At 36.3% G+C, this 18,182-nt stretch overlaps 1 protein-coding gene and 1 long non-coding RNA gene across 4 annotated transcripts in view; one reads left to right on the top strand and one right to left on the bottom strand.

Annotated features, from left to right (window-relative positions):
• slc9a9.L (solute carrier family 9, subfamily A (NHE9, cation proton antiporter 9), member 9 L homeolog) overlaps positions 1-18,182 on the bottom strand; it is a 344,517-nt gene that overhangs the window by 119,503 nt on the left and 206,832 nt on the right. For all 3 annotated transcript variants that reach the window (XM_018263826.2, XM_018263827.2, XM_041563391.1), the window contains one exon: positions 15,151-15,304. In XM_018263826.2, the coding sequence (XP_018119315.1) occupies positions 15,151-15,304 (154 nt within the window). The remainder of the gene's footprint in view (positions 1-15,150; positions 15,305-18,182) is intronic.
• Positions 1-18,182, top strand: part of LOC121393811 — a 36,359-nt gene that overhangs the window by 1,592 nt on the left and 16,585 nt on the right. The window contains exons 2-3 of the long non-coding RNA XR_005961380.1: positions 13,894-13,959; positions 15,593-15,721. This is a non-coding gene — a long non-coding RNA (uncharacterized LOC121393811). The remainder of the gene's footprint in view (positions 1-13,893; positions 13,960-15,592; positions 15,722-18,182) is intronic.

Consider the following 18,182-nt stretch of genomic DNA (forward strand, 5'->3'; position numbering starts at 1 on the left):
TAACAGACCAAACTAGGGAAGCAATGGCTGAGTATGAAGCACCCAATGTGAATGTCTGCAGTTAGAGTACTGTTGGGGGTACAACTAGGGAAGCCATACAGGTACAGGTATGGGACCTGTTATCCAGAATTCTCGGGACCTGTGGTTTTCCGGATAACAGATCTTTCTGTAATTTGCTTCCAGTAAGGATTAATTAAATCTTGATTTGGATCAAGTATAAGGTACTGTTTTATTATAAATGAGCAAAAGAGAATAATTTTTAAAATGTTTGACTACCTGTCTATGGGCAATGACCATTCCCTAATTCAGAGCTTTCTGGATAATGGGTTTCCGTATAACGGATCTCATACCTGTACTCCTAGAGGTGCAGTAGAAATATCTCATGTTGTCTAAAGGTATAGCCAGAGAATGGAAAATGTTCTTCCAGTTGCCATTACAAAGATGATGGTATTTATTACTTTTATCTTGTTTGTATCTAGCACTTATTTCATAGTTGGATCCTCCATTGGTGATCACTTAAGACTCCAGTAGGTGGAGGCATGGGAAGTGAGGCATGTAACGCTGAGTAAAAGGTGAAAGCAGTCAGAGCCACACACAGTGCCAGTCTGTTGGCTTTTTAACCTCTTTAGGAGGCCCATATAGTTGGACACACAAAGACAGAGGTTGCCAGCCAATATGGCCAATTCTCACCCAAAATGACCAACTTCTGCCTTATGCACATGGTATAAATGTTTAGCAATTACAATTTAACATTATTTACAAGTTAAGTGTCTTATTGTAAATCTATTTAGCATCAATGCTATTCTATATCAATTAAAGTAAGCGAGACATAAAGATGCTACAAACTGATATGTGAATGTCTAGCACAGTAAGACTATGCCATTAAAACAAAACCACTGTAACCTTATATTTAGTCTGACATTTTTTGACATTTCAGTTTACTCCTTGTTAATAATGACATTTTGAAGAAAAAAGGATTTTAAAGAAATTGCTGTCATTTAATCTTGAAAGGAATAATTAATGCTATTGGACAGGGAGTAAATAAACACTAGTAAAAGCACAATCCTTTATAATGTTTCCCTTTGTTAATCTTACGTAACAAATTGGAATTTTTTTATCATATTTTAAATACTTTAAAGCTGTTAATGATAGGGACAGTCAATATACTTTTTTCGGAAATGTTATCGCCTGATACAGTTTATCTGCAAATGTTCACTTATCTGTGATAAAATTTCATAATTTGTTTTAACTCACTGGCAAAAAATGAGTTTATGAAAACACGAAAAAATGGCAATGGTAGAATATTGCCTTGCAGTTTGATTAATCAGAAAAAGGCAGTTGTTTGTGCCACAAGAAAAGCGAGAATCTCTAAATTTTTGAAGAAAAAATTTTCCTCCAGGAAAAACGCAAAGAAAAAATGCAGATTGACACAAGTAATAATGTGTCTCAAAATGCCAAATTGATATTTTACAATTTCCTCAAATTATTCTATGGTTGCACTAATTTTTCGGCATATCCCAATCATGAAATGTAACGATTTACTAAACTCGAGTGATGGTTTGAATTTCAAATTTCGAAGTAAATATTTGGGTACTTCGACCATCAAATAGGCTATATTCGACCATTCGACTTCGATTCGAACGATTCGAAGTAAAAATTGTTCGACTATTCGACCATTCGATAATTGACGTACTATCTCTTCAAAAAAAACTTCGACTTCATACTTCGCCAAATTAAAGCTACCGAAGTGCAATGTTAGCCTATGGGGACCTTCCAGAGCAGTTTTTTCGAATAAAAATCCTTCGATCGATCGCTTAAAATCATTTGATTCAAACGATTTAATCGTTCAATTGAATTTAGAAGTTAAAAGAACTTCGAAATTTGACCCTCGAATTGAAATCCCTCGACTTTGAATATCGAAGTCGAGGGATTTTTACCGTATTCGATCGACCGAACAATCGAATACGGTAAAAATCCCTTGACTTCGATATTCAAAGTCAAGGGATTTCAATTCGAGGGTCAAATTTCGAAGTTTTTTTAACTTCGAAAATTCGACTCTTAGTAAATCTGCCCCTATGTATACATATACAAAAGATCTGCATATTCAAGTTCATGTAGGGTTGCTTGCTTCCTGGTATTTTACTAGTTCAGTCAGTACAGATAATGATGCAAGTTATTCACAGAAAAGAAATATAACAAACATAGCAAGGCTGGTGTGGTTCCACAGAAAGGGTGACAACCCACCGAATGACTCTAATGATAATAAAAACTGAAGACTGCAGTTAGGACTGGAATACAAAGAACTCCATCTAGTATTGGCAAAAAGTGGTTGAAAAGGTTAAATATTATTTCTCTTTTTTTTTAATCTGCATCTCTGCATTTGGAAGGTCCTTTTTTTATTTTACATTTTGAGGTCTCAACATTCCACATTCTTTAGTAATAATTTATATTGGTAATCAAACTGTTTAAAAGTTCCCAGGCATTCATATTTATGATGTTTTCTCTTTGCACCTAAAAATAAGATTCTGTGGGAGGCAAGTTACTGCAATGTGGAAACTTTGGTGGTTTGGAGTAGAAAGACACATTGACTCATTTTGAATTAATCAGAATATGTAGTTAGCAAATATTTATGGTTTTCTGGGATCAACTTTCTGTTGTGGTCTCTTAAGATAAAATGAAGTGTGGGAGTGTGCTTGTTTTATAGTAGCCGAATAACTTGTAAACACTATTTTCAATCTGGAGTCTCTACATGCCATATACTTTTTTAACATATAGTGCCTTATTTATCAAAATCCAAATTTCTCAGATTATTTTAATAAAAAAAGTCCAACCAAACTAGAATCCATGATTGGATCTTATTTATTATTAAAAAAGCTTTATTTAATTGGATCGGGGACAAATATGAAAAAAATCAAGCGAAAATCCAAAACGCTCCATTTTGTCTGGCTTTTTCCCGAAAAGCCCACATTTTTTTTGAGGTTTGCCCAAAAAGTCCAAAATAGTCAGATTTTCCCTCGAATTCACTTCGACCCTTGATAAATCTGGATTTTATACTAAAAAAAACTAGAATTTTTCGAGTTTTTGGCATTCAGACTTTAATAAATAACCCCATATTGTTCAGAAGACACCTGGCATTTAGTAGTTATGATGTTTTGTCTTTGTATATAAGGATATGTGGAAGTCATGTGCCCGTAGTAAGCCCATTTTCTCGCTCCATTGATGTTGACAGTAAAAAGGTTCATATATGGTGAGATTTGGGGTAGCGTCTCAATTTCATGTAATAGAAATCAACTCTCTCTATAAATAGGGATTATCTTCACTGCGTGTGTAAGTCTGCATAGGAAGCCTCATTCACTGGCATCTTCATGTTCAGCTTGCTTTCTGTATAAAGGTTCACTTTCTGAACAAAACATCTCTCAAATGTCAGAGTACAGGAAATCAGGAAATGTGAAACTAAATTCCCAATGTAGCTCCAATAAGCATTATGGTGAGCAAAACATTAATAAGGAGGCAGTTACAGTACGTTTCAGTTCTCTAGATTTCCTGCAGTATCTTTAAAGCGACTGCAATTTGGTATATTTTAAGCAGGTGGATGGCGTGAGAATTGTAAAGGTAGAAATGGTTTTAAGTAAATTGGATTTTCAGTAAGAGGTTTCATTATATAATGGTTTAAGGATTTCAGGGAACTGCTGGTGGAGTAAAAAAAAAATCTTGTCAGTAAAAACAATTGCAAATTAATGAGACGTGCAATACAGCCGGCACGTGAAGAGCCAAAAGAAATCTCATTAAAAACTCCTATTCCTCTTGCTAAGTAATGACACGTCTACAGATGCGGGTAAAATGTGTGCAGTACACAGAGCAGCTTGGCCCTGGCCATTGGCAGAGCCCTATGGTAAAATTACAAATGACATATTATATTGTGTAAAGGTTGTTAGATATCTTTTAGTAATTGCTGCTGATTAACTGAAACAGAACAAAACTGCCACTGAGATAGCATTCAGTACAAAAACTTAAACTACATTTAGTTTCTAATAGTAATTATGATCCGTTAACTGGACTGGCATGTCACCCACACCTATATAGCAATTAAAAAAAAGCAATTAAAAAAAAAAACAATTTCAATAATTAAAAACATCTAAGTAGGAGCCTTAGGCCATCACTGACATGAACTGTGCCCCCATAAATATCTGGAACAAAAAACACACCAGCACACGAGACTTGTATCTGCAGGGCGAGCCCTTGCAAAAGTTTTTACTGCGGTGGTGCAATGTTTCGGGGCTCCGCCCCTTTGTCAAGCATGACGGCTGACGGCCCCGAAACATTGCACCACCGCAGTAAAAACTTTTGCAAGGGCTCGCCCTGCAGATACAAGTCTCGTGTGCTGGTGTGTTTTTTTGTTCCGGTTACTCGGAGGTCACCGTATCCTCCATCCATTGAGCACCGAGCTAATTGATACATCTGCTTAACGGGTGTGCGAGGGTCTACTCCAATCGAAGTACCCATAAATATCTGGCCAATTGTCATCACAAAAGTGCAAGTCCTCCCAAACATCTCCTTTGGCATTAGGATTTAAAGGAAATGTCAACCCAAAAAATAATGGTTTGCCTACTAAAAGAAAACATAATTCTAAGCAACTTTGCAATATGCATTCATTACAAATTTTTTTTATTGTCAAAACTTCCAAATTCGAATTGGGAATTTCCAAACTCGACTTGAATTTTCATTCAAATTTGAATTTTGAGATTTATCATACTCTGGCATTTTAAGAACTCAAATTCAACTATTCGCCACCTAAAACCTGCCATGTTCATGTTTAAGTCAATAGGAGAGGTTCGGTGACCATTTTTATGCTGTTAGTAGCCTTCCTGACATTCGAGTTTAGTTGTATTCGAAAAATTATAAATAATTCGGGTCGAGTATTCATCCGAGTTTTAGATTTTAGATTTTTTTTTTATAAATAACCCCCTATTCAAATTTCAAGTATAATCAAATTTAAAGAGTTTAAAAAAAACTCACATGAATTAGAAATTTGAACTTTAAGAAATGTGCCTCTTAGTATGTTATAGAATGGATAATTCTAAGCAAAAATTTTCATCTTCATTATTTATTTTTTATAGTTTTTAGATTATTTGCCACCTTCTTCTCACTCTTTCCAGCTTTCAAATAGGGGTCACTGATCCCATCTAAACACAAATGCTCTGTAAGGCTACACATGTATTATTGTTATTGTTACTTTTTATACTCATCTTTCTATTCAGGCCTCTCCTATTCATATTCCAGTCTCTTATTTAAACCATTGCATGGTTGCTAGGGTAATTTGGACCCTAGCAACCAGATGCTGAAAAGGCAAACTATTTAGCTGCTGAATATAAAGTTAATTAGCTCAAAAACCACAAATAATAAAAATGGAAGCCAGTTGCAGATGGTCTCAGAATATCATTCTCTACATCATACTAAATGTTAATTTTAATGTGAACAACCCCTTTAACCAGCTTTGGCAACAAGGACAGTTACTGTTTTCAGCAAAGCAAAACCTCTATATAGAAGTACTGAAACAGTTTTTTATTCCACCCATCTACTGTTATTCATTCTCTGGACCTGAGCCGTAATTACTTTTGATAATAATCACTGCATAATTTACACAAATCATGTGTGAACATAATAATAAACCAAACAATGCCCTTTGCAATAGTATATGCAAATGTCTCCAGCAATATTGCTTTCCAATAAAAAGAGACTGCGGGTATAGAAAACATTCAATTCTAAATGAACGAGGCTCAGAAAACAAAAAAAAAACAACGTCTTGCTGGAGATTATACCATTTATTTGCTTGTAGATTTGCAGACTGGCTTATTAACTGGGGAAACCCAATTAAAATTCAGCTTGTCAAATGAAGGATTAGATTTTATTGGTTTTAGCTTCCAATGCTTCATAATTTTGTGTATAATTATGGATAGTGATCCTCGTGCTAAAACTCTAGAAGTGTTATGATCTGTAGTCATTTATTTGCTTACTGTGCACTCTCCAGTCTGCTAACCACACACAGAAAAGCATAATCAAATATATATAATACAGGTATGGGATCCATTATCCAGAAACCTGTTATACCTCTGAATTAGGTAATGGCCGTCTCCCATAGATTCCATTTTACCCAAATAATCAAAATTTTAAAAAATGATTTCCCTATTCTCTGTAATAATAAAACAGTATCTTGTATTTGCTCCAAACTAAGATCTAATTAATATTAATTGGAAGCAAAACCAGCCTATTGGGTTTATTTAATGTTTACATAATTTTCTAGATGTTATGAAGATCCAAATTATGGGGAGATCCGTTATCTGGAAAACCCCTGGTCCCGAGCATACTGGATAAGGGGTCCCATACCTGTATGACAGGTGCCTTTGTTTATTTAATGGTGATGGTAAGAGGAGGGTTTTGTAAGGAAGTCCTCATATAGATTAAGGCTCCTGAAAATCATTAGGCTTGTGGTGCACTTGACAAGAATTTTACCACTGGAAGCCAATACGCATGGAGAAGTTTATGCAGGAAAAGAACCATGGCTACAGCAGATCCAGTGGCTGTTGGGTAGCCTGGGGAAAATGGAGTGCAGTGGTGGTTTTGATTGATGCACAGGGAATTATTTAGTTCCAGTGCCCCCCTAATTGCTAGGCTCCATTAATCACAGCAAGAAGGCAGTGGTTTGAATGATAGACTGGAATATAAAATACTATTATAATTAGGGTTGCCACCATTCCCCGCTGTGAATGATGGGGGGCGGGCCAATGATGCCAATGATGTCATGGGGTGGGACAATGATGTTGTGGGTGGGGCAGTGACATCACACGGGCTGGTCGTGGGCGGGGCTATGATGTGGTGGTTGACGATTGGCCAATCACCGTGTCAATGTTAGGGAATCCTGCCTAGTTTTCCAAATTAGAAAACCGGCAGGCAGTTTTGACTCGTTTTTCAAATCCAGAAAGGTTTGCAACCCTAATTATAATATTAATAATAATATATCATATATTATGTTTTACATAAATATATAATATTAACTTTAGGGTTAACTACTCCTTTAAGACATAAAATGATTACACATGATAAAAGTAAAAGATGTATTTCTGCATTTAAATATTGTCCCCTATTTTGAAAGTTTAATAGGTTTCCTGCTTTCAATACTTCAGCTGTCAAACCAATTATTAATAGAACCGCCCTGCTGTCTTTTCGGAGGGACGATAATATTTTCATTAGTAGCACCATTGTAACATTTCCTAACGCTTTTTTTTAAATTGAATGCAAGTCAGAAGGTCTCTCTTTTCTTTTGGTAAATAAATAGCTTCCAAGCACAGCAAATAACAGACACAAAAGCTAAAGCAAGTGTAGCATTCAGTAATTATGCACTTTAAAGAGCTTTGAGTGTCAAAAAGAGAAGAATCAGTCAAGCACTATAAATGCATTAAACTCTAATTATCACTATTAGTCTTTTGATGGAGCTGGGTCAGCCTAAATTACACTATTAGAAATCCCTAATGTATATATTTGTAAAAGTTGGCTACAGTACCTATCTCAGTCTAGCTGTGTTTCGGCAAAGAAATGTATGTGGCGGTAGGTGGTGTTTTAATTTGTTCCCTCGTTTCACCTAACAATACTCCCATGCCCACTGGCGGCCATTCCTCCCCCAAGTGCAGTAACCTACAACTCACATCTTATTTAGTGTCTTGTAAAAAAATAAGTTTGCAAGTTTGTATGTACAGGTACAGGACCTGCTATCCAGAATGCTTACAGGTTTTTACAGATAACGGATCTTTCCTAATTTGGACCTTCATACCTTCTACTAGAAAATCATTTAAACATTGAATAAACCCAATATAGTGGTTCTTCTTCCCATGAAGATCTAGTAAAATACACTTTTTTTTTATTACAGAAAAAAAGTAAAAAGTTTTTCAAAATTTGGATTATTTGAATAAATTGGAGACTATGGGAGATGGCCATCCAATATTTCAGAGCTTTCTGGATAACAGATCCCATACCTGTATAAAGAAAGTTAATGTACATTTACCATATTCACAGGATATTTTCAATAACTACAAAATCTCTCTGTATTAGCTTTATAACATCCCCTGGTTTATAATGCCAGGATTAATCAGGCAGCAGATTGGGGGTGTTTTGTATGACATTTAATGCATATGACCACAATCTCTACTAGTTAAACAATACGCCATGAATTAAATGCACATACCTACAATGGCTGCATGCATGTCCCAGATTACTAGAACTAAACCCTAACATTTAATATGGTTAAAAATGCCATTTTTCACATACTGAACATATTACACCAGCATAAAGTTTTAGCATCTCAATAGCAGCAAAGATCCATTACTTCAATCTTGTCATAAGGGGACGCCATATTGGAAAGTGTCTGCGACACTCACATGCTCCGTGAGCTCTGAGCAGCTGTTGAGAAGCTAAGCTTAGGGGTCATCACAAATTATCAAGCAGAACATTAGGTTGGCCTGTAATTTAAGATTATGCTACAGGGCTGATTATTAAATTCTGATGCTAGTTGCACTGGTTTCTGAGCTGCCGTGTAGTAATTATCTGTATTAATTACTAATCAGCCTTATATTGTGACATTTTTATTCTATGTGTACTGTATATTGTGAGTCGGCCCCTAAGCTTAGTAAGTGCACAGAGCATGTGCAGTGAATCAGCAGAAAAGAAGATGGGGAGCTACTGGGGCATCGTTGGAGACACAGATCTTTGCTGCTAAAGGGCTGTGGTTGCCTTTGGTGGGTACAGAGGCATTACTAGTTTACTTCTTTAATTAGGCTTTAGTTCTCCTTTAAGTGGGCTGCTTCTATAAAATAAGCAAAGGCAAAATCAGGCTACAATTCTGTTTGAGTCCTTGAAGCTAAACAGCAGACAATACAATTCAAAAGCCCATATTATGGAAATATTTCGACATTAATAAATAATGCTCTAGACTAAATTCAGATGACACTGACAAAGAGATTTTTCCTTTGACTGCAGAAATAGGTTTATTAAAAAAAAAAAGCTTTGCTTCTTCCTTTCCCAGTCTGATTCCTTGCTGAAAAAACAATGCAGACAGTATGGGATTAGACTGAAATGCAGTTGTCTGTAGATTTGTGAGTGCTGTCTTTATTTTAGTTGCATCAGTAACTTAGAAAAACCTGCATTAACACTGTGCAGGGAGTCAGGCCAGCACAATGACAATACTTGGCATATAGAACTGGCATTGGTTATTGCAAAGACCTAACTAAGAAACCCTAACATTTATGTTTCTTGCTGAATGTAATTAATATTTAGGAAATTACATATAAATTACTAGTACATTGCGTGTTAAAGGCACTTGCTGAGCAGCATTTTCTTTGTATAAACAAGTGGTGCCTCGCTAATTCAGCAGAATTAATCAATTACTAGAAAATAAAAAAAAAACTCTATACAACCACTCTGCTCTGTATTTCTTATATTGTCTTATTTCTTACAACTGTTACATAATGCTGAAGATTTGCCTAACCAGCGACATGTAGCCAAGAGATTTAACTAGAAGTGACAACTAGAACATTATATTGAAGGACAAGCGTTGTTAGTGGAGTACCTTAGGGATTTGTCTTTGGTCTTTTGCTTTTTAATGTGTTAATCAATTACATTACATTAAACTATAGGTGTCATGCAGGATGTGTCCATTTTGCAGAGCAATTTGAACAAACTGTAGGACTACGCAGCAATTTGGAAAATGAGGTTTGACATTGATAAATGCAGTGTTATGCACTTAGGCAAAAATAACATCAATTAAATTGCATTGTAATACAAATTGCATTGTATTGCGGCATCCTTAACTGAGAAGCATTTATTGTGGGTGTTATTGGGCATAACAGACTTTATAAGTCTAGGCAGTGTCTACTAAATCTAATAAAGTTCAAGGGGCATTGACTCAAAGAATGGTATAATTTTGCCTCTTCATGCTGTAGATCCCTAGTATGACCATATCTTTGGTGAGCAGGACAGTTTTAGGCTTGAAGAACATTGGTGAGCTGGAAAAAGTGCAGAAATGTGCAACTAAAATGATAGAGTAAATGAAACAATAAATAACTAGGAAAAAATTTCAAATTTGAATTGAGAGAAGAGGTGCTTGTGAAGGGACATTGTAACTATTAAAGGGGTAGTTCACCTTTAAATTAACTTGAGATACTTGTTTAGCTTTTTTTGTTCAGCAGTTCTCCAGTTTGGTATTAAAAGGGATTGTTCAGTATAAAAATAAAAACTGGGTAAATAGATAGGCTGTGCAAAATAGAACTTGTTTTAAAGGAGAAGGAAAGCTACGGAGGCATTTTATTGCCAATAGATTAGCTGCAATAGTGCAAGCTAGAATGCTATATTTATTCTGTAGAATGTTTTACCATATCTGAGTAAAAAGCACTAGAAACTCTCTGTTTGTTTAGAATAGGAGCTGCAGTTTTAATGTGGTGTGACATCACTTCCTGCCTGAGTCTCTCCCTGCTCTGGGCTCAGATTACAGCAGAGAAGGGAGGGTGGGGGGGAAGAGGAGCAAACTGAACATGCTCTTGCCCAGGGCAATGAGGTTTAAGCTGAAGGCAGGAAGTCTGATACAGAAGCCCATGTGCACACAATAGAAGGAAAGAAATGCAGTGTTTCTTTTGACAGGGGACTCAGAGCAGCACTACTTTGGGAGTTTATTGGTATATTTAGTTGGACCTTTCTGATAAGGCTTACTTAGTTTTAACCTTTCCTTCTCCTTTAAATATAGTTAGCCAAAATGTAATGTATAAAGGCTGGAGTCACCAGATGTCTAACACAATAGTTAGAATGCTACTTCTTGCTTTGCAGCTCTCTTATTGGTTACCAGTCAATAACCAATCAATGACTTGAGGGGCCATACAGGTCATAATTGTTTGCTGCATGCTAAGGATCAATAGCAAACTCACAGAACAGTTATGTCCCATGTGCCCTTCTTAAAGTTGCTAAACCAACTAAGAGATAGAGAGATGTAAAGCAGAAAGTTTTATTCTGGCTATTATGTTAGACATCCAGTCACTCCAGCCTCAAGCAAACAAAGCATTCATAGGAGTGGCCTTGCTTCAATCTAAAACCAACACTATTGTTTCTTCCACCAGGATTTAAAATGATATATTTCACCAACAGAATGACACCTAATATGAAGCAGCTGAGGATGCAAGGGCTGTACTAAGTGGCTGGTTACAAGGAAGGCAGGAGAGTCATCCAAAAGGAAGTCATATCTGTCCCAGAGCCTCAACTGTGAGAAGAGCAAATGTAGACTTTTTAATTAACAAAACTGAGAAAGCTGAATCAAAAACTAGATTGATCATTGAGTAAACACATGGTTAAAGGGGGCTTTTAATAAAGATATAGAAAACCAGTAGGAGCCAGTAGAGGATCAGGAGTGGCAGTCAAAACAACCTGAAGGGCATCCAAAAATATTTGCTTTGAATCATGGTTTTTACTGTATCTAACCAAGTCTTTCTGGAATGGTAGGTTGAGCCGTCACACAGTTTAAATTTTAACCAGAGTTGAGACAAGTTGTGCTGTCAATTTGGCAATACTGACAGATTCAGAGCACTTTTGTGGAAAACCCATGAAAACAAATCCCGATTTACAAAAAAAGGCATACAGTTTGTCCAGGTGAAGTAAAGCAGCCAAATGTTTTCTTTTAAACAAGTGACATCATCATCATTTATTTATATAGCGCTGTCAAGATACGCAGTGCTTTACATGTAAATTCTACCTGCTGGTTGCTATTGGTGATTAGACCTGTAACAAACTTTGCACCTTTTATTACATAATGTCATTAAGAATACCAGAGGAATAAAGCAACAATAAATTTAAATTTGATTATGGTGCAGACAGCCAAGAGATCAGGAACAGCAACACCATCGTTTTTGCCCAAGTCAAAACTAAGGGCAGACAACAATCATAAGTCAAGGTTCAGGCAGAAGGAGAAACCTCTTTTCAGGCAAAGAAACAAAATTATGGAATGTTGGTTTAATTTAAGAGAGAATAACAAGGGTACTCTACATATGTTGTTATTACCATAGGAAGATGTAGACTCACTGGTAATAAAAAGCCTTTTAAAACAGTCAGTTCCATGTGCTTTACTATAAAGACACAATAAAACACATTTTTAAAGATGGTCTATTTTCAGTCTATTTTGATTTAATTCTTCTGTGACATTTTATTTAATACATGGTTGCATAGTGAATGTGAATCCAGCTCTCATAATTTAATTGCTATGAAGCATAACAACTGGATTGAAAGTTATCTTCTATGTTTTCTACTGAAGAGCATCTACCTGTTTATGGTCTATGACTGAGAATTATACATAACCATTATATGTTTGTTTCAGTAGGCAGTAGGTTGAGCCAGCATTGTTATTAAAATTCTGACTTTGTAAACTGCTGGTAAATCTACTAATGCGCCGTAAGCCACCATCCAGTTTTTCCCCATTGGAATTACAAAACTGATGCCATTTACCACTGAAGCAAAACTTTTATCAATTCCCTCTAAGCGCAGTTACAGAATATTGTTACGGAGATTGAATGCACTATGACTTTCAGTTCAGATTGGCTCTCTTTTAATTAATTTCTTGCCTGGTTGGCTACCCTCCAGGAGATATTGTTTAGCTGGAATTTTGTTTTCTATGCGAATGCCTCTAGGCTGTTCATGGTCTAATAAGGTCACAGACATAAGTGGATGTCAGTAATCCGTTTTTAGTTTACAGCCAGCCTGGATTAAAGATCATTGTAGGTTCTGAACTAACAAAATGAACATCACAGGTCAAATGATTATTTAACTGAGGGGCATTCTTAGTTTACAGATTTCACTATTAGGGAAGAAGGAAGAGAAGGGATAGCCTAACCAAAAGAATGTGCTCAGAATGTTTCTGTTCAAAGCTGCCACTGGCTTTGCTTTGTTACAGTTTGCTGCCTCGTATTTCATTTAAGGAAGATCATTTCAGACATGTATTTGATCTACCAGAAATGGAGAAGGGACTGTAGAATGTTTGTAACTAGCTACACTATTTTCTACTTCTGTGTTGAAGTTATACTTATAAGCTAAAGAAATAAAAAGAAGATCAAAGTGCAATTCTAAAGGGCACACTAGGGATTTATTAAGGTTCGAATTGTAAATTCAAATTCAAATTTCCGAGTTGGCCAAAATTCACAAAGTTGGGAAAAATCCAAACGCAGATTTGAGATTTATCATACCTTGACCCTGGGAACTCGAATTTGACTATTCAACCGAAAACCTGCCAAGTTCATGTAGAAGTTAATGGCGGAGGTCCAGTGACCCATTTTGAAGATGTTCATAGCCTTCCTGACATTTGAGTTAATTTGGGAGAAAAAAACTTGATTAGAGTTTCTAATTCTATTCAAGTTTTCAGGTCGGTAATATTCGATCGAGTTTTAGACGTTCCCATTTTCTCTTAAATAAGATACTATTCGAGTTTTCAGGTCTTTCGAGTTCATTCGAGGTAAAAAAAACTCTAACATTCAACCTTTGTTAGGCGTGTAACAGTCAGATAAGTGGATCATTGTGCTGCAAATAATATTTTTTATAAAGTAGGGCTACTGCAAAACTGATCTGTTCCATTATACAATGTTCCATTTCTAATTGAGCATAATAATATGCAGTTTCCCATGGCTGATTTACTTAAAGTGATTTATGTAGTCAATATATTCTGTTAGAATTATATTTTACACACTACACAGTTTTAATTATAATTAAGGTTAAAAGTTTAGCAAAGTACTTATCCTCATAGGAGAATTAAACACTTTTTATGCACATATGCTTTCCTGTTTCCCTAAATTAATTTTGTACGTTTCTCTTACATTTCAGCTTTTCTTACCCCATACTTTTCGTTCTGAATTCTCTCCATATGCTTTGCCTACAACCACTTGAAAGGTATGTAACTCTAGGGGGGTTATTTATCAAAGTCTGAATTTATCTCAATATTTTCTGCTACAAACCCACTCCGTTTATTTACTATTACATTTTCCCAAAAATTTGCTTTCATCAGATTTTTCGGATTTTTCACCCAAAAACTTCGGGGTATTGCACGAAACCCAGAGCACATCAAAAAATCATTGGGACTTCTCCCATTTACTTATATGCAACCTTGACAGGTCTGAGATGCCTGATTTTTTAAAAGTCCGATTTTATTGCTTTCGGAGTTTAGTAAATAACCCCCTAGGAGTCTCTTTCCTTTTTGTTGGCTAATTCCTCTGTCCCAAGCACATCCTTCCTCCTCCTCCACTATTCCAAAGTTTCCACATCCTAGATCCTTTTGTTTCCCTGCCTCTTCCTAGGTCTTCCTTTTAGTTACATACAAATGGGTGATTATTGCCAATGATGTTAGCCAGCACAATATAATTTATGACCCTAAGAATAAATCTAAATATAAAGCATGTGAAGGATTAACAAAACATACATATGGTTGTATCCCAATATTAACAACATTATGCAACAAAGTAGATTAAGGCTAATAATAATAATAATAAGAAGAATTAGACTTACCTTTGCTGTGTCATTTGCAGGTGAAATCATTCGCACAGATTATTTAAAAAAAATTATATAGATGTGCCTGTGCAACACAAATCCTAATAAACTGTCTTTACAGTGTGTGCTATTTATTTATTTTTATTAAGGTTAGAAAAGTGTGGAGACATAGGTCTCTTAAATTGCTGATTTAGGCATTGTAGACACTGATACTAAACGATAAAGCATTGCTAGAACACTGGGCTTCCATTGTTAGGATTCATGCCGTCTATATCTGCCAATTAGTATTAGCTGGCTATGGTAACTCTGGAGCTGTGTAAACCCAGCACTATGAGGAGAAGACATTTCTAGCAAGATGATTATGGAATCCCGGTGTGCCAGTGGCCAAGGCTCTGCCTTGCTACAGTGCAGGCTAATAAATGCTATTACAGAAAATCAACAGGGCTACAAGGAGTTTGAGGACATAATGAACATTCTACACACTTTCTACACTAATGTTTTTACAAGCAATAAAGACAGAGTGCTTCTTGAGACTGGAGAGCATTAACATAGAGAAGAAAGTAAAACTAACATAATAGAAATAAAAATTATATTAACCTGATTTGAAGCCATGTCAGCATTGGGGTTGTGCCCCCTCCAAAGATCCACACCGTGAAAAACACAACTAGTAGTGTTGTAGTAAACATCATTTGCTTTGGTTGTGAATCTGTGTCCCTTATAGCCAGAGCAAAGGCTATTGCACCACGTAAGCCTTGGGAAGGAAAGTACATGAACATTAGAGCCACCTTGGAACCATAATTAAACCTTTACTAGTGATTACAAAATTGTATAAATTTATATTTTAACAACATAGTTACTGAACCTATGGCTGGGAAAACTGACAAAAACAATGGTGACTAGTGATGGTACTATTTAACCTTAAGCAGCTGAATGGATGTCAATATGAACTCATAAGGGGGCACCCCCCTCGTTGATATTAATATATTAGACCAATATATCTCATTCAAGTTTATAAAACGCCTGTGATTTCTTTGTTCAGGGTCCTGAGTGTTTGCAAGTTCAGAATCCACGGAGCTCATGTCAACTCATGCTTTCACCTCAAGTGATCTCCAGTAACTGAATTTCCCCAACACGAGTTCCCGAGCAAGATTGCACATAATACAGGCTTGTAGGTTTCATAACGTAATAAAATATTCCTTCTTTTTATTTGTTTAGCAGGCCAGGACTTACAAGGCTTGTTGATTAATATGATTTTAAGTGGCTCAAATCAAAGTAGGAAACCAAAACAACTGCAGGATTCACAAGGGAGAATGCCACTGAGCATTAGTATATTGCAGAATGGTTTCATAACACAACATTATTTCATCTGAATGGTTTATATATTGTGTATTGAGCCAAATGTTGTCCGGAATTTGTACTGTAAGAAACTGATTTACAGAGCTCTTTACTAAAGCCAGACATTTTATATTTTGTTCCCATGTAAGTAAATAAAGCAATAATTCAGAGATGTCACTGAATCTTGTTAAGCTATCAGTTACATGTAAACACGCATAAAAGTTCACACTATCAAAAAATTGTATGCATGCTAGCGAGACAGACCGTAGCTTGGGGGACTTTCTCTATCTCAATAACTCTGCTTCTTTTCCTTTTTAACTTTTGTTTCTCGTCATTCCATGTTTTCTTTTTCGGATCTTTTTTGACGTTTGGTGCCACTCCTTACTCTCCTGTGTCCTTTTCTCCTCCTCTGTTCCTCCCATGTGCCATTTTATTCATCTTCTCTCCAAATGTACCTTCCTGTCCCATTATCTCCCATTGACCACTCTCCTAATCTCTGCTCATCTCTAGACATATCAGTCAGTCCTTCTGTCTCAAGTGCCAGTCTCCCCTCTTTTCCCGAAATATTATTAACCAAATATTTCCTTTTTTTTTTGTATCCCCTTGTGCCAATCTCTCCATTGGACCTCTCAATTTATATGCCAATCTCACCTAATCCCCATCTCTGCATTTGCCATTCCTTATGTACTTCCCTTCTCTTGCCTTCTTCCTAATGTTCCTTTGTAGTCTTTTGCCCACTTATTCATTGTGTCCATCAGGGAATCGGTGGCTCCTACAGGTCTTCGCTGTCTACATAAAAAGGAAGCTCTCCTTAAGGTGCCCAGTGCAGCAGCATCTCTTGCCCGTTGTGTTTATGGCTGAGACCAGTAGAATCCATGCATTTAATAATGGAACCCCCGAATCCTTCGCAAAAGATTCGGCCGAATACCGAACCGAATCCTAATTTGCATGTGCAAATTAGGGTTGGCAAGGGGAAAACATTTTTTTACTTTCTTGTTTTGTGACAAAAAGTCACGTGATTTCCCTCCCGTCCCTAATTTACATATGCAAATTAGGATTCGGATTCGGTTCGGCCAGGCAAAAGAATTCGGCCGAATCCGAATCCTGCTGAAAAAGGCAGAATCCAGGCCGAATCCCGAACTGAATCCTGGATTTGGTGCATCCCTAGAACAACTAATGATGTCTCTAAGTAGGCAGGTGAGTATAAATACAGTGCTGGGGCATAACAAACAGATTAATTTAAAGGGCAAATCAACCCTCAAATTAAAATTTTCTTAATAAAAGAAATCATTCTAAACAACATTCCATTATACATTTATTAAAAATTTCTAGTGCTTTTAAAGTAATACTGTATGTAAAAAACAATAGCTATTGACAGCATTTTTTGCATAATTCCTGGTTGTTACTTTTTAAACAGTGTTGCAAAAGTCTTAGTTCCCCAGCAAAGACAGGTCTGTTAATCAGCTGCCTTGTCTTACATTGTATCAGTCTAAGCCTCCAGGGCAGAGAATAGACAGGGACAAACACTGCTTTCAATAGCAATACATATACAAATAACTTGAAAAACATAGAAAATATGTAATGAATGTATATTGCAATGTTGCTTAAAATTAGGGATGCACCGAATCCACTATTTTGGATTCGGCCAAATACCGAACCTAATCCAAATTTGCATATGCAAATTAGGGGAAAACATTTTGTAATTCCTTGTTTTGTGACAAAAAGTCACGTGATTTCCCTCCTAGCCCCAATTAGTTTGGCGGGGAAGAAGAATTCGTCCGAATCCGAATCCTGCTGAAAAAGGCTGAATCCTGGCCAAATCCCGAAACGAATCCTGGATTCGGTGCATCCCTACTTAAAATTATGTTTTTTTTAAAAAAAAAATGGTTGCCATGCCATTTAAAGCAGATGGATTTAGGGTTATTTATCATTAAATGCAGACAAAAAATGTATTTTTACAGTTTAAAGTGCAGGAGCCTTGCAATGCTTTTTTTCCAGCAGGACATATTATGATATGTATAAGGGACCTGTGTAATCAGGATATTGGTTTGTCAGAAAATGAGAAAATATAACAGCTTCTGAGATAAACCTGTATGTCACACAATAGCCACAGAGAAAAAGATTGACGGCAGAACTCCTGCAGAATTGATTCTGAAATGATAAAGTCATGTTTAAAGTGCATCTCTGATAGAGCACACAGTAGCACATACCATTACTTACGGGGGGGGGGGGGGTAAGGGTCTCCAGGAGCATGATTGTAAATGTGACATACAAAATGCAAAAAAGGAGGACAA

Source organism: Xenopus laevis, chromosome 5L (genome assembly GCF_017654675.1).
Source record: "Xenopus laevis strain J_2021 chromosome 5L, Xenopus_laevis_v10.1, whole genome shotgun sequence".
In the NCBI taxonomy this organism is placed as follows: Eukaryota; Metazoa; Chordata; class Amphibia; order Anura; family Pipidae; genus Xenopus; species Xenopus laevis.